Source organism: Asterias amurensis, chromosome 6 (genome assembly GCF_032118995.1).
Source record: "Asterias amurensis chromosome 6, ASM3211899v1".
NCBI lineage: Eukaryota > Metazoa > Echinodermata > Asteroidea > Forcipulatida > Asteriidae > Asterias > Asterias amurensis.
The window spans coordinates 25,162,374-25,184,836 of record NC_092653.1 but is presented as its reverse complement, the minus strand read 5'-3'; the positions used below and the strand labels follow the sequence as shown (position 1 = coordinate 25,184,836).

The window sequence follows — 22,463 nt, the reverse complement described above, 5'->3', positions numbered from 1 at the left end:
GACATTTACTGTATGATATACACGGCATGTGGTGATTATTGGAGAAAACAAATACTATGCTTTGAAAAAAAGCCCGGACTTATAAAAACTTTCAGCTATGCTTTTGAATAATTCTGGAACTAAAAACGATAGAGAGACGCAGTTTGTATCTGCGTCATCCTGACATGTCCCTAAATTCAAATTTCAAAGTTTTAGAGCGGCTTCCAGACTTCTTGACACCGAAAATTAAAAGTAGGCGGCTGTGCTCCGAAACGAATTCAACAAGCCTCCCTACGGGATTTTTGTGCACAGAGAAAATCAAAAGTACAACGGGTCACTTTGACCCCAAATCATTGCTCAATCTAGACAAGTTTAGCACCATTGGATGGACAATTTCAAGGGCTTTCCTCTCGTACAAAAATTAGCGCTATGGGGATTTTCAAAGCGACGCTAGTGGCCAGGGAGTAGACGCGACACACCCCATAAACTTGGGACATTTACTGTATGATATACACGGCATGTGGTGATTATTGGAGAAAACAAATACTATGCTTTGAAAAAAAGCCCGGACTTATAAAAACTTTCAGCTATGCTTTTGAATAATTCTGGAACTAAAAACGATAGAGAGACGCAGTTTGTATCTGCGTCATCCTGACATGTCCCTAAATTCAAATTTCAAAGTTTTAGAGCGACTTCCAGTCTTATCGATACCGAAAATTTAAAGTAGGCGGCTGTGCTCCGAAACGAATTCAACAAGCCTCCCTACGGGATTTTTGTGCACAGAGAAAATCAAAAGTACAACGGGTCACTTTGACCCCAAATCATTGCTCAATCTAGACAAGTTTAGCACAATTGGATGGACAATTTCAAGGCCTTTCCTCTCGTCTAAAAATTAGCGCTATGAGGATTTTCAAAGCGACGCTAGTGGCCAGGGAGTAGACGCGACACACCCCATAAACTTGGGACATTTACTGTATGATATACACGGCATGTGGTGATTATTGGAGAAAACAAATACTATGCTTTGAAAAAAAGCCCGGACTTATAAAAACTTTCAGCTATGCTTTTGAATAATTCTGGAACTAAAAACGATAGAGAGACGCAGTTTGTATCTGCGTCATCCTGACATGTCCCTAAATTCAAATTTCAAAGTTTTAGAGCGGCTTCCAGACTTCTTGACACCGAAAATTAAAAGTAGGCGGCTGTGCTCCGAAACGAATTCAACAAGCCTCCCTACGGGATTTTTGTGCACAGAGAAAATCAAAAGTACAACGGGTCACTTTGACCCCAAATCATTGCTCAATCTAGACAAGTTTAGCACCATTGGATGGACAATTTCAAGGGCTTTCCTCTCGTACAAAAATTAGCGCTATGGGGATTTTCAAAGCGACGCTAGTGGCCAGGGAGTAGACGCGACACACCCCATAAACTTGGGACATTTACTGTATGATATACACGGCACGTGGTGATTATTGGAGAAAACAAATACTATGCGTTGAAAAAAAGCCCGGACTTATAAAAACTTTCAGCTATGCTTTTGAATAATTCTGGAACTAAAAACGATAGAGAGACGCAGTTTGTATCTGCGTCATCCTGACATGTCCCTAAATTCAAATTTCAAAGTTTTAGAGCGGCTTCCAGACTTCTTGACACCGAAAATTAAAAGTAGGCGGCTGTGCTCCGAAACGAATTCAACAAGCCTCCCTATGGGATTTTTGTGCACAGAGAAAATCAAAAGTACAACGGGTCACTTTGACCCCAAATCATTGCTCAATCTAGACAAGTTTAGCACCATTGGATGGACAATTTCAAGGGCTTTCCTCTCGTACAAAAATTAGCGCTATGGGGATTTTCAAAGCGACGCTAGTGGCCAGGGAGTAGACGCGATACACCCCATAAACTTGGGACATTTACTGTATGATATACACGGCACGTGGTGATTATTGGAGAAAACAAATACTATGCGTTGAAAAAAAGCCCGGACTTATAAAAACTTTCAGCTATGCTTTTGAATAATTCTGGAACTAAAAACGATAGAGAGACGCAGTTTGTATCTGCGTCATCCTGACATGTCCCTAAATTCAAATTTCAAAGTTTTAGAGCGGCTTCCAGACTTCTTGATACCGAAAATTAAAAGTAGGCGGCTGTGCTCCGAAACGAACTCGTAGTTATCTCTACATTTAATTATATATCTATGTCTCATTCAGGTTGTGTCACGTGCAAAACCTGAATAGGCACAGGTGCGTGTCACGCCCATTTAAAGGCAGTGGACACTTTCTTTGGTAATTACTCATCGGATAGCCATTTTCAAGGTATTTCATCTTGAACTAATTTCAATGATATTAAATTTTTCTAAGCGGGGCCAGCAGCCAGGAAGTAGACCTAAACCACCCCCAAAGTTGTATGCATGGGCTATACACAAGAAGCCGACGAATTGTTTTGTTGAATGGTTTTAAAATAAATCTGAGCCGAACTCTTCAATAACTTTGAAATTAAACATGCTAGAGACACGGAGTCATTGTACCCGACTCTACCTGGCATATCCCTGTCTCCGAATTTTAAAAGTTTTAGGGCGGCTTGGAAAATATCTTGATAGCGGAAAAAACCAAGTAAGTGGGAATCAGAACTGTGCTCAACAGCCTCCCAAAAGGGATTTTTTTGTGCACAGAGCTGTCTAATAAAAGTTCACAGATTTGTTAAGGTCATTTCGACTCCAGACTAATGCCCAATCTCTACAAGTTTACCGCGTCATCGGTTAGCCATAAGTACACCCGATTTATTCCGGGACGAATTTTGTAATTTTCCTTTGTACATATGCTAAGTTACTGGTTGAAATGGAGTGATAACAATGCTGTACATTCTCTGTGATCAAACACAAGGCCACAAAACATCGGTATTTCTCATGCTTAAAAGGAACTGCGCCATCTATATAGCCAAAGGAATGTGAAACGTTAAGTGTTTAACTTTAACTGGTACAATAGGTTGCATAATGGCTATAGAACTAGTTCTGGCCAAAGGAATAAGCTCGGGACATATACCGTATCTTCAAACCCAGTTTGAGTTTTAGTTATATTTACGTTGTGTTAATTATAATATCGCTATTCTTTGGCCCAATTCAGATGCTCTTCACACAAGCTACTTATTGAACTATAGGGAGGTTTATTGGGTTAGAGTCAAGCCAAAGAATTGAAAAAGTTTCCGTATGGCGCCACCACTTATTAATTCGAAATGAAATGAAATAGTATCTAATTTACCTCAATGAGATCCCTTTTTGTAAAAATGAGTGAAAAAGTGGTGGCGCCATATTGAAAGTTATCCCAACGACCTTATGAGTATTATGTTGGTTTATGTTATTGATAAAACAAAGACTTGTAAATTCTTGGTAGGGAAGATAGATGTAATTTTTTTATGGACACTCCTGATGAAGCTATAATTCATTGCGTTGCAAAGTATGTCTTTTTATTTACCGTTTAAAAAAATCAAATTGTGTAAACAAGGCTTTACCAATGTATGTTTTCTGTTATTAGTTAAAGGAACACGTTGCATTGGATCAGTCGAGTTGGTCTTTGAAAAGCGTTTGTAAAAGTTTTTTATAAAATACATATGATCAGAAATATATTTTAAAAGTAGAACATAATGATCCACACAAGTATCACTCTAAGTAACCACTCATTGCGTGGTTTTCCTTTAATAACTTGTCGACAAACACGGCCGGCCATTTTTTGGAGTCAAAATATTTTGCTTCCATAAATGGACGACCGTGTTAGTTCGTCACGCAATTTTGTGGCAAATGTGTGTGGATCATTGTATTCTACTTTTAAAACATCTTTCTTAACCATTCACAAACTGTTACACACGCTTTTCAAAGACCAACTCGACCGATCCAAGGCAACATGTTCCTTTCACACTCCTTTCCTTATGACTTCTTCACTAATTGTTATTTATTATTACAATGTTACCCTCCCCGTTTCGGAATAAAATAAAATGAGTATGGCTTACAGCAGCTTACCACTTGCTGAGTTAGACACGTCTTGCCGTGTTCAGATGCTATCACTCGGCGCTCAAAATGGCGGCAAACTTCACTGTTTCAGCGCTCCTTCAGACGTATTTCCTGATCGTATATCCGTGCATGTTCTGCATCAGTCCATAGACAAGTTTTGGTGATCATTGCTACCTTCTTGGGACGGATGCTAAGACCTTTGATACGGTTAGAGTTTGTCACGCCTTGGCAGACCACTCCCAACTGGCATATGAGCCAAGGGAAAAATGGCGGTAAAAGAGTCTTGTGTGGAGATGCGTTATGGCCCCTTCTGGAATGACACGCCTTGCACCGGGGTGTTGAGATTCATGACCTGAAACATTTCAAGCATACTCTGTTTAAACAAGATGAGCACAACTCGTCAAAAGTAAGAAAATTTAGCCATAAAGGGCTTACTCAATAAGAGCTCGGTGTTTTTGACTTTAAGCCATTTTTAATAAAAATTTTATTTTTATTTTTGTGAGGAAAACAAAAATTAAAAATAAAATCAGATAACAGATAAAATCAGATAAAATACAATAATTATGTCTTGTATGGAGGATTGGGCTACGAAAAATGTATGCAATAAATAAACAAATAAATTAATAGAATGAAAAACTACATAAATAATTGTAATTCCTCCAGGAACAAAAACATGGCTTAAATTATGAAGGCTTCACTTTTATGAAGATGTTTGTACAAGAACACTCAACGATAAAATCCCCCCCAAAAAGTGTTTACACTATAAGCTTATTACACTATCACTATTTTCTTTTCCCTTTCGTACAGAAGTATCGCCCGTAAATGCACCCCTTAAAGTCCTCCCAAGAATTCCTGAGACTCCAACCGAACCTCACAATGAATGGCAACTGTAGGATGGGGGATTGTCAACATTATGACCCATAATTAGAGCACCATTTTAAACCATGAAACACATTGTCACAGAAAGAGGCAGCGTCACTTCCTCCATGGTTCTGGCAAGCTATCAAGGCCTTACCATGTGACATTGCAACTGTCTCGTTATAGACTCAGGAATGTGTCCACTTGCAATAACCAAGTCTTTGTATCTCCACATACCAGGCCCCCAATACCCACCCACTGCAACCCTCCTAGCCTACTACATCATCACCACGGCGAACAAGAAAACGGCAATCTTCGACACCAGAACCGTGCGCTATTATTTATAGAGGTCTTTCACCGATACCACCCCCCCCCCCCCCCCACCACCACCTCCTCCTTAAGAGTGTACGAAGATCATAAAAAAGTTTAAATAGGCCTACATAGGTTCAGTCAGCATGCATGCACGCTCGCTTACGAATAGCCCCGGACACGACATTGCATTTGAAAAAGTGCCCTGAGCGGACAGTATTGAATGGCGGACACAATTGCATTTGACACCGGCATTTTCTCAGAAAACAATCTACTGCTATGCTTGTGAAAAAATGTTGATAATGAGCGTCCCGGAGGCTATTTCGAAACATTTTGAAAACCGGAATTTAGACAGATTAGTAGAATTATAGCCACTTGTTGAACGAAATTGACTAGCCCTCTAACCTGAGTCCACATGTGTCCCTTTCCCTAAATAGTTTTAGGTTCAAAGAGTGCTTGAAAAAATAGAATGAACGTTGGTCTCAAACGTGGGTAAATACAGTGTGATGTGCCCATAATGTGTCGCAAATTACATACAAATACAGTAACCTAACCTGTGTCTAAAATAAAACCATAAAACTGTAGCAAATTTCTCTTTATTTTAACTTGTTTGTGTGCCTACTTACCAAAATAACATGACCTGAGACTGCACAGTCCTTTCCATAATGAAAAAGTATCCATTCTCTGAAAAAGAAGTCTACTATACACCTTTCGAACTTGTTCCAAACTGAGACTAAAAAAGTTTCCAAACACATGTCGTGCATTTTCAGAAATGTCGTCTGCGCGCCTTTTGATATTTCCCAGAAGGCTTTGCAACTTCCAAGCTACGTACTCGAAGTCAATGGAGGGCGCTCTTCAATATTGATGACAGAGAGACGGACTAAACATGGCGCCGCATAGTGGGAGTGTTTTTGCGACTTCTCTGCAGTATCTGGCTCGTTCCTTGTCCAAACTTGACGACCCACCATGGGAAAAGGTAAACCCGAATACATGTTATAGTATAGAGGTGGAGTAGAATATTATTAAGGTGATATATTTCCCGTGTGTCATTTGTAAATGTCAACTGACATCAGCCACGAAACTAACCGGCTTTTTTTTTGCATTACCCGGACCCGCACCCATGGCACCCGGCCTGCAGGCCTCGCCTTGGCGTGCTTGTTTTTGTAGGTAGATCCGGAGCGTAGGTGTTCGCCATTTCCATTTGTTTGTTTGTTTGTTTAGCCGATCTGGAAATCTTCCTGTCAAGGGAGTTCGGCGGAAATCCAACTCGGCAAAAACACACACAGGCTGTACATGCTGTACTTCAAAGGAAAGGAACAAGTTTTTTGAGCCCCTGGCCTGGGCTGGCAAGAGATGAAAGAATTTGTTAATGTTACAGTGTGTGCGTTCGTTTAGCTTCCCTTGGTCGACCCCGGTCTGCCCAGTACGTTCGCAAAGCTCTGACGGGGCTCACCCCGGTCAGCCCCCAGTGCCCTGCTTGTGGAGTGGGTCACTTGGGGGTGACCTGAGGTGCATGCCGTCACCACGAGAGGGCGAGTGTTGTTGGATCAGCTCTTGTCAGGGTCTCACCCGAGTGAGCACTGCGGGGTTGACCCAGGGAAGCTTATCGAACGCACCCAGTATTATGTATACTGCAACCCACTGTAACTGTTTCAGGCCAAGATTTCCTCCTACCCCAGCTGCGTTTTATTTTCTGGAGTAATTGTAGACGTTGTCGTTACCATCATGGGTAATAGTAAACATTTTGTTTTCTGTGTTTTGTTGTTATTTGACCCATCAAAAGTGTAGTTGTGTACACGAATAAATATGAACAAAATTTTCGCCGTGACTTGATTTGCGCTATCAGACAGACAATTTGACGAGCCCTGCATCAGGCCACTTTTTAATAATGACATTGTCTGTTTTTCTTTTTATCAGGTTCACCAGCTGCAGCAGATGTGCCCACAGCCTTCCTTTCTAGGGGCTTCGGGGTTCAGGATCGACCCTCGACGTCAGGATGCTGTTACCGCCCTCGGAATCTTCCTCCTGGAGTCTGAAATGAAAGTATGGGACCATAGTTGTTGTTTTTTAAATCAAACAAGCTCATAAGTTCAGTTCAGTTCCTTAAAATTTGTCCACACAAGCTGCAAATTGTTAAGGGAATCAGTGTGTGGTAGAGGTTTTCAACTAGTGGTTTAATCCCAACGAGGCCTGGTTCTTGATAATTTTACCGAGATGAAGTCGAGGTAAATTATAAAGAACTAGGCCTCGGCGGGTTTAAACCACTAGTTTGATTCCCATTCATAAATACCATTTCGGTCAAAAACATCACTTTTTGGTCAAAAAATAAAGTTGTTAAATGATTTCTTTCAACACAATACCCCTCCAGCTATGAAATGGTAAAGCCCTCAGCCGCTATCGCATAAACAACTCCTTATAACGGAATACTGTGGGCTTCGCGCGTATCGCAAGATGTGGCACAACTGTTGCTCTCAACCAATAGGAATGAAGAAACTGTCTTATAAGAACAGGTGCAAGGTCGCATGTCACCCTATGAATTAACACTTTTTACTGGTCATAAACAAGGGTTTATACACACCCACGTGATGCGCTCTCCACCAATAGGAATAGCGAAACTGTCTGAGGTATTTATGAACAAAAAATAAAAGTAAACATGCTCTCACCCTTATGGTTAGCAATACCATAAATAAAGTAAAAACATATACAAATGTGAGGTAGACAACTTATTTGCATGAGGAAGGAGGCCCTTACAAAACTAAGCTTGGGTGATATCACAATATTATCGAATATCGCGATATTAACTTGGAAACGATTTCGATATCGGATGGATTTGTTTTTAATCGAAATATCGATATATTGCGATATATCGCGATAATCACAATATATCGAAATATCGATTAAATATCGCGATGTATTTGCTAGCTGAGACATCTTGCACCCCATAGGTTTGGAGTAAAACCAGAAGAATAGGTCATTAGAACACCTCTCTTATGCTATGACTGTCTCTCTACAACTTTAACTTGGAGTTTTAAGACTGATTATGTCAAATTTCATTAATCGCGATTATATCGAATATCGCAATATATTGTCGGCGATATTTCGTGAATAAAATAAATCGATACCGCCCAAGCTTAGTAAGGACCCCTAAGAAAGAACAATGTTCATGTTGGGTTTTTTTTCATTTTTGATTTCTTCTGATTCTTCTTAAACTGTATACAAAATATCCTACTCCAATACATGTTTGATCTGACTTCAGGAATGTTTTTTTTTTTTTAGGCGTGAGGGTGATCTCAATCACTTCCAGGGGTATATATTCATTGATACCCCAAAACAGTTATTAAAGATTGGAACCACAGACATCTAACCCCCATCACGGACAATAAGACTTTTAAAGGAGCTGTTATAATCCATCTATAAAGCAAATTGAAACTACGGATAAAAAGTGACAGAATATCTGTTATTTTGTGGAGGGCGAATCGCGTATACCCCTGGAAGTGATAAAAATACTATTTATAGCGCCCTCATGCAGTCAAAAATAATGCGCATCGGGTTTTGTAGTTCAATTGATTCTTAATATTGTTTTGTACACTGACTTGTTTGAGCATTCACAGTAAACTTGTGACTGTTTCTTCAAATTGATAATTTATTTATTTTTCCTTTGTTTCAGTTCAAGGATAAACTCATCCCTTACTTGATTGATTTGATGGGAGGTCTTGCCTCGGCACAGTGGTGTGAACATGCTGGCTATAAGGATAAAGAGAGTAAGTCAAAATTCAGTAATGTTTCAGTGTTTTGTGGTCGGTCAAGAGTAGAAATGTGTTAAAAATTGTGTGATGTTCAATAAAGAAAAATTGTCTCAGAGTTGGACTTGAACCTGTTGCCTGGTGTTCTACCAGCAGAATTATCTAGCCTCAAGGTTGGCGCTCGTCATAAAACTAAGAAACTGTCCAGTGTTTAACAGTCTCATTCCCACACTTTAATCTGGTTTTCAACTTCTTCTCTTTAGAAAAATCAGCAAAAGTTATACTACATGTAAATAGTCTACTTAAGTCTAACATGTACAACAAGTTGACAGAGAATTAGGGAATAACAGTGCGAGGACCCAGTCACCACCGGGTGGTAATGACCTGGTTGGTGGCTGGCGCTGTTAACGGACTGAGCCGAAGGCGTACGCGCATGTGTGCGAAGTTGCAATGAAACTTATAAGATGAATAAGCATACGATACAGTGCAAAGCATAAACTAGTTGTACACAATTTATGCTAGTTTAGGGGCCATTTACTCACTATTTTTCAAAGTCGGTCTTTATACCGCCCGTTAAAACATCCACACGTGGTCGGTGTTGACCAATCAGAGACTCGAGACCTTCCGAGGTGTTTTTAAATGGAACGTATTAATCATGGGACAGAAACTTTTCCCCAGGTTTTGATGTGAAACTAAACAATAATGAAATAATATAATAAACAATGTCCCCCCCCCCCACTGGATATGCAACTCATGAGCCTGACTGGTTGTTCATTTCAAAAACAATCATTCACTGCACTTTAAAAAATAATGAACTAGTAAAATCTTGGATAACATTTTTATTTTTATCTCGCTCTCCAGTGTCTTAAATACGCCAAGTTATCAGTTGTATGCATTAGTGAAAAGATAACCACTTACATGTACATGAAATACATAGAATTTAATTTTGTTTTCTTTTACATATATTCAGGCCTGCCTATGAGTGAAAACTTTGCATTTTGCATCACAACTTTGTTGTCGGATGTAGCAGTTAAAGAACCCCCGTTCAGGGATCAGGTGAGTTTTGAACCTTATCATTCATTCATTTTTATGCTGGTGTAATAGTTTGTGGATACTGTGGTTTCAATGGGAACTTTATGGTTTTGTGTGGTTACACAACTGCAATGAATGACATAAAATGAACACCTTCGAAATCTCCCTTTTTAATGTTTCTCAGCTCCCTTGGGAGTATACAACGTGGGCAACAGTTTATATCGCTCCAAAGGCTTTTTCATTCACAATATCAACCTCTACCCTCGCATGTACCCATTTATACCCCTGGGTGAAGAGAAGCATTTACAGTAAAGTATCTTGCTCAAGGACACAAGTGTCACGACCGGGATTCGAACCACATTCCGGTGAAACGTTAATAGCGAGAAGTCCCCTCAATTCACTAAGCAAAAGTAGAAGTCTCGAGGGATTTCTTACCTCCCCAGTGTAGCACTTACATTAATAAGAAGGAAATGTAGCTTGGAGACCAAATTAAAAACTCACTCTGCGACAGTGAGGTTAATAGCGAGGTGTCCCCTTCGATCCAATAAGTGAAGGACTAGTCCCTAGTGATTTGCTACCTCCCTTGGGCATGTCGTGTAGCACTTTAAAAGGACAGCTCTCTTCAGAACTAATTGGTCTCCAGGATGAAGAAATCTAGAAAAAAGAATCCAAGTTCTAAAGAACAAATCTACACATCAAAGTAGATAGGGGGTTGGTGTTACCACAAACTGGAAAGATTTAATTTCTTATTATGCAATGCCTCAACACCCATGCAAAGTGTGTATTATGTGTTTGTAGCTCTTTAAAGGGACTGTGTGTATAAGAGATGTTAAATTTGCATCGGGGATAAAGAATATTAATTTTGGTTTTTACCCATACACCGAAGTGTGTTAGCACTGTATACTCGGCACTTTCCCGAGTCCTGTGAAAAAATATATCGCAGACATGTTACTCAGGTGGGATTCGAACCCACGACCCTTGCAATTCTAGAGCAGTGTCTTACCAACTAGACTATCGTGGTTGCCCGGTAGCTAGAGGCAGTTCGAATCCTATGTTTTGGCAGCGGGTACCGCAACGATATAAGAGATGTTAAATTTGCAGCGTGGACTGTGTGTAGACTGACACTGTCTTTAGTGTTGCTCGTTGCGCCTCAACAAGAATTCAGGCCTGTATGTTTCTTTTTTTTAACAGCAAGGCGGCAATGCATTTTCTCTTTCGTAAAGGGCACCTTATAAGGAAATTGTAAATTTTTAACGGGGGATCATTTAGATTCCCTGGGTCGACCCCGGGTGCTCACTCAGGTGAGCCCCTGACAAGAGCTAGTTAAACAATCACATTCGCCCCCTCGCGGTCACGGCATGCACCTCAGGTCACTCCCAAGTGACCCACTCCACAAGCAGGACACTGGGGGCTGACCCAGCTATTCGAACGTACCGGGGCAGACCGGGGTCGACCCAGGGAAGCTAAACGAACGCACCCACTGTAGCATTTCAAGGGCAACTAGGCAATGACTAGAGGGCATGGGCAGGGGCATGGGGGTAATTACCTTTGTTGCCTCCGTGAAGTATTTTACAAGGCCTGGCATTTTATACAACACAGAGTTGTCGGGCGAAAGTTACTCAGCGTTTGATGTTGCACGAATTTGCACATTGTATCACATGAATCACAGTGTGTTGCCCGAGGGCTTGTCCAATGGTCTATATCACAAATATCCTTTTAGAGAGGCCCTAATTTCTATTATATTTTGGTGATATAAACTTTAATAACGTTTTGAAAAAAAGTTCATAAATGTATGCATGTACATATTAGTAGGAAAAAGATTTAAACTAGAAAACATTAAGTATTACAAGGGCCCCTTTAAAAACCCAAACTCATTAGTTGCCACCATTAGCAATCAGTGTACATCAAATATAATCAGTCTAAATATTTGGCAATGCAAACGATTCAGAAAAAATTGGTCTCTCGATCACAAACATGTATCATGTACATATGTACAGTGTAGGTCTGTATGAAACTATGCAATGCTAAATCCATTACATTGTAATAAATTTAATTTTATCAGCACATACTTGCTGCAATAGGCCTATAATTAAAAAAACATTGCCAAGTGGCAACTTCATTTCCAGTATCGCTGAGTAGACTTTAAAAGCGCTGGACACTATTGGTAATTACTCAAAATAGATAAACTTACACATATTTGTGCAACAAGGGTGTTTATTCTTTCAGTATCCGTGCAAATTTGATGACCAATTTAGTTCTATTTTCACAGTTTGTTATTTTGTGCCTTGCTGGGATACACCAAGTGAGAAGAATGGTCTTTGACAATTACCAAACGTGTTCAGTGCCTTTAATGAAAAAATATCCACATAACAGCTGAAAATTAATCAAATAAATGGATGCATTGATTGCATGGACCTTCGTTACTTACAGGAATACACACACATATAAAGGTTTATATTAGACTGTCGGCCTGAGGCAGAGATTTGTGTGAGAGTAGGAAGGATGAGTGGAGGATATCCAGAGATTTGTTATCAATAAATCACTCTTTATATCATTGGGTCTGGCTGTGGCCTCTTTATGAACTCAGTCTTTCTTCATTTTGACATTGCTGTGTGGTAGCAGTGGGATTTAGGATACATGTAGCTGAGTCTGGTCATAATAATAATAATAATAACCGTATTTATAACGCGCCTTTTGCCAAAGGATACAAAGCGCCAGGTATTATTACTGCAAGGAGTGGGACAAAGTTTAAGATACAAGACCTAATCCTTAGCACCATGTAATGGTTTACAAGGTGCTGTGGCGCAATATGCTGCCAATCCAGCCAGGAACACCATGCCGAACCCCTTCTCTTTTCCATAAGTGCACTGGGTTCTTTTACATGTATATTACACAACACGTGGGACCAACCGCTTTACGCCCCATCCGAAAGACAAAGCAATGGTTAAGTGTCTTGCTTTAGGACACAAGTGTCACGGCTGGGGATTCGAACCCACACTCTGCTGATCAGGAGTACCAGAGTTTGAATTCGGTGCTCTTAACCGCTCGGCCACAACACTTCCACATCCCCCCATGGAGGTAGAATTCTGGTTCACTGCAGACTACAACATACAATATAATATTAGGCCTACAAAATATAACAATTCAATAATCTTTGTGTGCATGAAACTTAACTGTTCCGACATCCCTACGTCTGTTCCGACATCCCTATGTTTAAAAGACATAGAACTTTAATTATCTCCAAAAAGAAGAAATTATGTTGCACGCACAGGTTCTAAAAAGCACCACAAACATCAAAAGTTACAACAGGCAGTTACAAAAATAGCACAGAAAACAATGGCACAATGACACTCTAATAATAATGTTCCAACACCTCTATTTTCAGACATGTATCTCTACAGTACATGTAACCCTGGTGTGTAGAATGTATGCATATAAGGCCAGATGGCCAATTGAACAGTCTGTATACCTGTCTAAGCACAAAGTGTCAACCATTTCAAGTTAATTCCAATATTAACTGTACTCTTAGTGCGTACAGATGTACGCATAAGTATTATTATTATTATTATTATTAGATGTGTTAAATGATGAGTGTACGGTCATACTGTTGTAAAGCTGTGATATAGTTAACCGCATGATTAGCATACTAAATGCAATAATAATAATAATAATAACAGAATATGAAATCTGGACTGTTCCATTTCATTAGGTGAAGCCAAACGAAAATGGAATAGACCGTAATGAATACATAGAGTTATAAAAGAACTAGAGGGCGTACTGGCCTACATACGCGCCCCGGTATGCGCGCAGACGGCCATTTTCTAAGTTGACAAAACAGCCATCTCACAGCGTGTGTGTGTGCCGCCATTTTGTAAGTTGAACAAACAGCATTACGTGAGCGTTCAATAAAAAAAAAAATCAAGCGTGTATTTCATATTTGACACACTTACAGAATGGCGCACTTGCCATCTTGCGGTCCCGTCGCATTTTTACAAGAAGCATTACCAGTGCACCCTCTAGTTCTTCATGTATACATGTATATAACTCTATGATTGAATATGACGTCACCGTTCAAATATTTGCCCTACAAGATGGCGTCTGCGAGCATGTGCGTGTGGGTGTGCGTGCTTGTGCCATGTATGTGTGTAGACGCGCATACGGTTTGACCTACAAGATGGCGACTTTCATGGGAGCAAATGGGTTATTCAATACGGTCTATAGCCAGATTTCATCGAGAGAAATAATCTGAGACAATGCACATCAGTATAGAAAATGCATTCAGTATTCCTATTTTTTTTAATAACAGATCCTTAAAGGGTCTATGTAACTTTTGTAGGACAAAAAACACAATGTCCATAGATTTACATTAAACTTACACAGTTTGAAGATGATGATAGTGGAAAGCTTCCCTGAAAATATTACGTGCTGAGGTGCTGTAGTTTTGGGGAAATGAGTTAAACAATGTCATGAAAATAATTTTTGTCTCATGAAACCAATATTATTTTAATCGTTTACAAACATATTTTCATGACGTTGTTTTACTTTTTTCTCAAAAACTACAGCACCTCAGTAAGTAAAATTTTAAGGGAAGCTTTCCACAATCATTATCTTCAAACCCTGAAAGTTTAATGTGGACATTTTGAAAAGGTACCCAAATCCTTTAAATTCAGCTAAAATTACAGCATGTGTAAAGCATAAACTGTATTTTCCTTTTGACTTGACATTTGAGTGTATCGCACTTTGAAGTAAATATTCAGAATCTATACACATTAAATTTGTGCACACACTCAAGCAATACATTCACTATTGATTCAGCCAGTATCGGGAAAAACAGATCAAGGCCCAGCTGTGTGCACAACTTAAACACTTGTATAGATTCTGAATACTTACTTCAACCATGGAGCAATAATTTATTCCTCCTTGCTTCAAAGTACGATACACTCGAATGTCAAGTGTACAAAAAATGTATACAGTTTATGCATGACAAGTGCTTTAAGAAATTAGCTGAATTTATTTACATTTAAGTACACACTGTATGTAGGCCCAGTGCCTTTATATACAAGCAAAGCCTTCAACTGCTGTAAAATTAAAATATTGTTGGTGTAAATATATACAGTAAAGTACCTTTGCCCTTTCAAAAACGAATCATACAGGCCTGCCCTTCCTGCTTGCCTTGCAAAGGCAGTGGACACTATTGGTAATTACTCAAAATAATTATCAGCATAAAACCTTTCTTGATTACAAGTAATGGGGAGAGGTTGATAGTATAAAACATTGTGAGAAACAGCTCCCTCTGAAGTGAGGTAATTTTCGAGACAGAAGTAATTTTCCACGAATTTGATTTCGAGACCTCAAGTTTAGGATTTGAGGTCTCGAAATCAAGCATCAGAAAGCACACAACTTCGTGTGATGATAAGGGTGTTTTTTCTTTCATTATTATCTCGCAACTTCGAACGACCGATTGAGCTCAAATTTTCACAGGTTTGTTATTTTATGCATATTGTTGAGATACAGCAAGTGAGAAGACTGGTCTTTGACAATTACCAATAGTGTCCATTGTCTTTAAAACAAATTTTTGTATGTTAGTGCATGCTCTTTCTATCTAAAGTCCACTCAAAAGGTATAAAGGCCCGGTCACACAGGCCTCGATAATGAGAACGAAAACAAGAACTCGTGGAGCAGTTTAACCAATAGAATGCATTCTCTTTGCGTTGTTATCATTATCATTTTCGTTATCGCTGCAATGAGACTCGACCTTAATGCTTTTTTAACACATAGTCAGACTGTACTTATCATATCATTGTGTAATTAATTTCCTTTGACATTTTGTGAAGAGGATGTGATCCAATTCCAATTGGAAATGTCGGTCGTGCTTTACATGATCTGCACTAAGGCTTGGCGGATGCAGTGTTAGGCACGTGCCTAACCAATTTCCACTACAACATGCCTACTTATATCATGTTACTCAAATAACAATAGCGAAGCATTTCTTGGAAGTTGATTAATTTCACATTGCAAATTTAATGAAAATTTACGTATCGGTTGATTTTGGAGATGAGGCAGTAATAGGGATCTTACATTTGAAACTTGTAAAAAATTGTTGATTTTGGAGGATTAGGCTGTAGAGATCCATACTACCTTAACTCATATTGGGAGATTTTGTAGGAATGAAGCAGTAATGATTAAAAAAACTAACATTGGTTTATCTTTGAGGATTGAGGCAGTAGGGATCCTACATAAATTCATATTGGTTTGATGTTAGAGGTTTTGTTGTGGCAGTAGGGATCCTACATAAATTCATATTGGTTTGATGTTTGAGGTTTTTTGAGGTAGTAGGGATCCTACATAAATTCATATTGGTTTGATGTTAGAGGTTTTTTGAGGTAGTAGGGATTCTACATAAATTCATATTGGTTTGATGTTAGAGGTTTTTTGAGGTAGTAGGGATTCTACATAAATTCATATTGGTTTGATGTTAGAGGTTTTTTGAGGCAGTAGGGATCCTACATAAATTCATATTGGTTTGATGTTAGAGGTTTTTTGAGGTAGTAGGGATCCTACATAAATTCATATTGGTTTGATGTTAGAGGTTTTGTTGTGGCAGTAGGGATCCTACATAAATTCATATTGGTTTGATGTTAGAGGTTTTTTGAGGTAGTAGGGATCCTACATAAATTCATATTGGTTTGATGTTAGAGGTTTTTTGAGGTAGTAGGGATTCTACATAAATTCATATTGGTTTGATGTTAGAGGTTTTTTGAGGCAGTAGGGATCCTACATAAATTCATATTGGTTTGATGTTAGAGGTTTTTTGAGGTACGTGTAGTAGGGATCCTACATAAATTCATATTGGTTTGGTGTTAGAGGTTTTTTTGAGGCAGTAGGGATCCTACATAAATTCATATTGGTTTGATGTTAGAGGTTTTTTGAGGTACGTGTAGTAGGGATCCTACATAAATTCATATTGGTTTGATGTTAAAGGTTTTTGAGGTAGTAGGGATCCTACATACATAGGGTACATGCAACACAAAACACTAGAGAAAATGACGTACTTGTGATGTCTTTGTTTCAGATTCTAGCAGCACAACTTGAAGCTTTTCAGTCCTTGGCTAAACTGTGTCATCAAATAGGAGATCAACCTCAAGGTAAAGATTTAGTGTTTTTTATTTTATTTTGCACACTACAGGACGAATATTTTCAAGTTGTTTTCAACCAATGTGTCCAAAAAATAAAACAAATGAATGAATGTTTGATTTCTTTTCTGCCATATGCTGTAGGTCCATCATGCCACTTTATTGTACCTGCCCTCTTCGGGATATCCAGAGCTTTAGGACACGTCAGCCATTCCGAGGTGCCCCTCTTCTGCCAGCTCTTTCCCCCTCCGAACCCAAGGGCCTGCAAGCAGCAGCCGCGTAACGACCACCACCGCAAGAAAAAAAAAAACTTCTCATACAACACATTCCGTCCCATCGTCTCACCAACCATGAAGCGTTACTTTCCAACCTCAAGAGATGACCCCTGTCAGGGTCAAGGGTCAACAGATGCGGTGGATGGCGTTGGGGTCAGTATGCAGAAGGGTCAAAGGTCAAATGAGGATTGGGAGAAGCTGTATGGTTTTGATCCGAGTCGTGAGTTGCTTAGCGTCGTGGCTTCGTCGTTTATTCTGCCAGCAACTGTTCAGGATCGGTTGAAGTCGCAGCGGAGTCAGCTGGAGTTCAGAACAGAGCAGCTGCAGATGATACTAAAAGTTGTAAGTTTTTTTATATTTTTTATTCATGCTGACTGTAATTGCTTGTCTTCACCTAGGCCCTTTTCAAAACCATGGTTTCGGCTCTGGATTCGGCTCAGGCTAGCTTGGCCCCGCGATTGTTTTGACAACTGCGCCTGCTTCACAAACACGCTCAGGGCTTCAGACGAGAAAAGTAGCCTGAAGTCGAATCCATAAAGGTTTCAAAAAGGGCTCTAGGAGTAATTGGGTACCTGTGAGGGCGAGATAGGCCCAATTTTAGAAACCTGTAAGCATAAATAGTTGTTTTAACAAAAGCACAGACAAATCTTACTTTAAAAACGGGGGTGCTTTACAGAAATGGATTACCATGATTACGAGCCATCATTCCATAAAGTTTACATTGTAGCAACCGATGCCTCACTCATTTTCTGCCCATCAAAGAAATTTTCTAAGCGGTATTTTCTGGTTAGTAGCTTTATGAAATTGGCGCCTGGTTCTTGTGATTGATTTAGCTTGGTGTGCTACTGGCAGCACAGGCTTATTCCCCAGGGAGCTACTTAGCTGATTAGAGGAACGAAACAAATCGCCCATCGACCGAGGTAATAATGTTTGAGCACCATAGGCGTCGCTGCGTGACGGGTTTGATTGCTATTCAAGTAGTCATTATTATTATTATTCTACTTGGCCAGTAACAAAAGAATACATGTTTCTTGCCCTGTCTGCTATCTGCTACTGTTTTGCATGCCACCTTATAGCAAAATCAAGCAAAAAATTGACTAGAATCATAATGTTCACTCCTGTTCATTGTGTATTGTCAGGGAAAGTCAATATATTACATATTCTTCTTGCAGCACTTGCTACAAAAAAACGTACAAATTTTGCTACTAAAAAATCTGTATTTGTTACTCAAGATTAACATGCATTGGTACTACATATGTACATACCTGTACACACAAAAAATCGTGACAAAATTTGGGTATTGTTTCAACTTTGAGGGCATATTTTTAGCACCAAGCGTCACTATCTTGTGTTGGCACTGCATGCGATTCACCTTGCTGGGTAATCCGAGTGGACCATCCGCACAGCAGCCATACAGTGCGTGCAGTCTGCTCCGTGACTGTAGTTCTGTACGTAGCCATCATACCGATCAGGTACCCAGACGTAGTGTACAGGGCCAGACTGCACATTTTCTCTTCAAATATCGCGCCTCGACTGATGTCACAAACAGCGCCCTCTCGGTTCAGGCCTACTTTTTAAATTGTAAATAAAGTTGAAACTAATTTTTTAGAACCTTAGTTAACTGTTTATTCATATTGCACTCATCAAAACAAATATTTCAGTGACAAAAGCTTTATTTTGACAAAATACCACTTCCAGGTGACTTAAAGTCCAAGTAGCATTTCCTGTAGCAAAAGGACTCAAGCTGCCACCTCTTCGTTTTTATTTTATTTCAGGCAACGTTTCTAATCAACACAAAGACATTGGGTGATCTAGACAGAGCAGCCAAGCAGTATGCTTCCCTTCCAGAAGCCAAAGACTTCCCATACCAGTCCTTTAGTGAAATGATCAGCCTGGTACTTGTACTGCTTCTTAGACATCTATTACAGCATAGTAAAGGTGAGAAGACTGTGGCAAGTTTACTAAGTTCCTGCCCATTCATCCCAATAAATCGAGGTTATTTTACGGCCATTCGATATGGTTGGTGTCTCCATGTACATGGAGTCGTCCATGTTATTTAGAATGTTTATTTTCAAGAACTGTGCGTACGTGGGGTGGACAAGTTTTTGATTGGTTGATTGATTGTTTGTTCATGAATTTCCACTAAAGTTAACAACAAGTCATAGAAATATTGGCTTTGAAGAAAATAGTTAAATGAGTCGCTTGTCGCACAGCCCACTTGCCTGTACAGGGCTGTTGAGTGATGGATGGGTGGGTAAACAACATTTTTATTTTTTATTATGTGGTTTTATGTTTCTTTGGGGTCTATATTTTCACATTTTCTTAAATGAAACCTTTTTTTATCGATAAAGGTAAAAAAAACATGTTCTTTTGGCCCGACACACCGATACCTAATCAAAGTGACAATAACTTGTGTTTCCTCTTCTTCAGGGCTGCCGGAAGTCTTAGTAGATGGAGTCCAGTCCTTTGTTCAGGAACTCTTCATTGCTGGTCAGACAAAGATACAAGACAGAAACTTAGAGATGGCGGTCAGATCCTCCTGTGGATTTAATTCATTTGAGTTGGCAGTCAGGGCTAACGCTACGTGTGTTGACATGTTGGTGTGGGCGGTCAAGGATGAACAAGGTGAGGCTTGATTTGTAGAGATAAAAGACCGGTCCATTAGGCTTCGCCCACGGCGCACATGTGAGCAATAACACCTGAGCCTCTCCAATGACATTCTGCACAACTTTGCCGTGCACCAAGCATACACGCACGCATGTTTGACCTTATTTTGTCAGACTTTTGGTTGCGCAATGGGTTGTGATTGGTCAATACGCAATGGGGCGGAGCTTAATGGATCGGTCTATCAGGGATTAGAAATGTCAGACTTTTATTTGAGTTCTACTTTTTTTACGACAGCGTGGTCAAGAAAATCAGCCATTATTTTTTTCCACATTATAGGTTGAAACTTAAACCTGCAAGCTTGCAAGTTACATGAGCAGCAGTAACCTTTTCCCCTGAATTTTGGCAAGCATGTTAATTACACTAGATATTATCTTTGAAATTTCTATACATTTTATTGTTATTGCTTTATGAAGCACCAATCTTTCATTATTTTACTCATTGTTATTTGTTTTCAACTGTATTCTTAATTGTCATTTCCAACATGATAAATAAATGTCCGTTGTATTGAACAGAATTGAAATTCAAAGACTTTTCCTAAATGGCTCTTTCCATTGAACCGGAGCCCCTCTTTAAAATAAAGACAATCAATTTGAAAAGAAAAGAAATAGGTGTTGACTAATTGCAATGGGATAATTCCTAGGAGCTGATAGTCTGATCGGACGAATGACAGAGAAACTGACTGGATCTGAAGGGACACATCACCTACTGGCTCATGTACCCCTGCTGCTATGCTGTCTTGAGGTAGGTAGTAATGCACGCATTATGGATGAGCGGTCTAGACCATCCAAATCAACAGGCCTTAAAGGAACACGTTGCCTTTGATCGATCGACGTGGTCTTTGAAAAGCGTTTGTAACCATTTGTTATGAAATAATAATAATAATAATAATAATAAAAAAAAGATATTTATAAAGCGCCAAATTGCCAAATAAGGCCTCAACCCGCTAGGTACAAAGGTAAAAAACAGTTTCCAAAATACAACATTACAATTGTTTCTGAAGAAAACGGTTTAAAAAAAGACAATGCATATGATTAGAAAGATACTTTAAAAGTAGAATATAATAATCCACACAAGTATCACTCGAAATTGCGTGGTTTTAGTGTTATGCATTTTATGTTGGGATACACCAGGTGAGACGACTGGTTACCATTAGTGTCCAATGTCTTTCATACAGTGTGGGCCTTTTTTTCGTAGGTCTGAAGCCCTTCTCCTTCCTCCTTTCACCAAAGTGTCATTTCACCAACTACATGTAGTAATTAGAATTAAATTTCACTTTTCTAGGCCCATGGCACACTCTCGGAAAAGTTCACCCTCCTTGCCCACCAGTCCGTCAGCTCCCTGCGAGACGTCCTTCTCGCCCCCTCACGAATTCTCACCAAACTACACAAGTACTGTCCAAAAGAGGGCAACAGACCGGAAATCTCTCTGCGTACAGGCAGCCACCATAGAGGGCGCCATCACAGCGGAGGGAAGGAGGAGCCTACCTCTTCCGTGTTTGAGTTAATTAGAGATGCAACTATTTATAATCTATGCAGGTAAGTTAAGGTTAACTTTCTGCCTTCCCATGGACCCAGAACACTTTCGCAAAGTATCAAAATCTGATCCGCAGCCAAAATTTTATATTTTTTGAAAATTGCATTCAAAGATTTTTTTTACAAAAATGCTGTATCAGAGACTGCTGACTGTTTACACATTAACAGTTAAAGGCAGTGGACACAATTGTTAGCATAATTGTTAGCATAAAACCTTACTTGGTAACAAGCAATTGGGAGCTGTTGACCATATAAAACATTGTGACAAACGGCTCCCTCTGAAGTGACCTCGTTTTAGAGAAAGAATTCAATTTTGAGGTCTCTGAAAGCATCTGAAAGCACACAACTTCGTGTGACAAGGGTGTTTTTCTTCCATTATTCTCTCGCAACTTGGACCCCCAATTGAGCTCAAATTTTCACTGGTTTGTTATGCATATGTTGAGATACACCAAGTGAGAAGACTGGTCTTTGACAATTTACCATTAGTGTCCATGTCTTTAGCTACCAAAAAACAAATTGAATCTTGCCTGACCAGTTCAGACATTGTGTTTTGTGTTCTACAAAAAGTACCCTGACCCGTTAAGTTGAGTATTGGTGATAATTACAGGGGTCGAAATTGCCACTAGCCCGCTAGCCCGGGACTACCAGATTTAAAGCCGGGCTACTCATTTTTCCAGTTTGATAGCCCGACGGGCTAGTGGAAAAATAATGCAAAAATCATCATTACAAACAATAAAGAACTATGTTATTGGTGTATTGTAAAGTTTGAGCCGTGACGCGAGACATAATGTGTCTTTCGGGCTACCAAAATCTAATCAGGGCTACTAAAAATTATTGGTCACTAGCCCTGCTGACTACCATGGAAATACACTTAATTTCGACCCCTGTAATTACGTTACCAAAATGTGCATGGTATAATGTAGGGTACATGTAAT

At 39.5% G+C, this 22,463-nt stretch overlaps 1 protein-coding gene across 1 annotated transcript in view; it reads left to right on the top strand.

Annotated features, from left to right (window-relative positions):
- The first annotated feature begins 6,028 nt into the window (after window positions 1-6,028).
- The window catches only part of LOC139938788 (phosphatidylinositol 4-kinase alpha-like), a 52,389-nt gene continuing 35,954 nt past the window's right edge, over window positions 6,029-22,463 (top strand). The window contains exons 1-10 of the mRNA XM_071934418.1: window positions 6,029-6,122; window positions 7,064-7,189; window positions 8,814-8,907; window positions 9,860-9,945; window positions 16,994-17,066; window positions 17,199-17,671; window positions 19,105-19,267; window positions 19,760-19,954; window positions 20,637-20,737; window positions 21,278-21,531. Coding sequence (XP_071790519.1) covers window positions 6,033-6,122; window positions 7,064-7,189; window positions 8,814-8,907; window positions 9,860-9,945; window positions 16,994-17,066; window positions 17,199-17,671; window positions 19,105-19,267; window positions 19,760-19,954; window positions 20,637-20,737; window positions 21,278-21,531 — 1,655 coding nt within the window. The 5' untranslated portion in view covers window positions 6,029-6,032. The remainder of the gene's footprint in view (window positions 6,123-7,063; window positions 7,190-8,813; window positions 8,908-9,859; window positions 9,946-16,993; window positions 17,067-17,198; window positions 17,672-19,104; window positions 19,268-19,759; window positions 19,955-20,636; window positions 20,738-21,277; window positions 21,532-22,463) is intronic.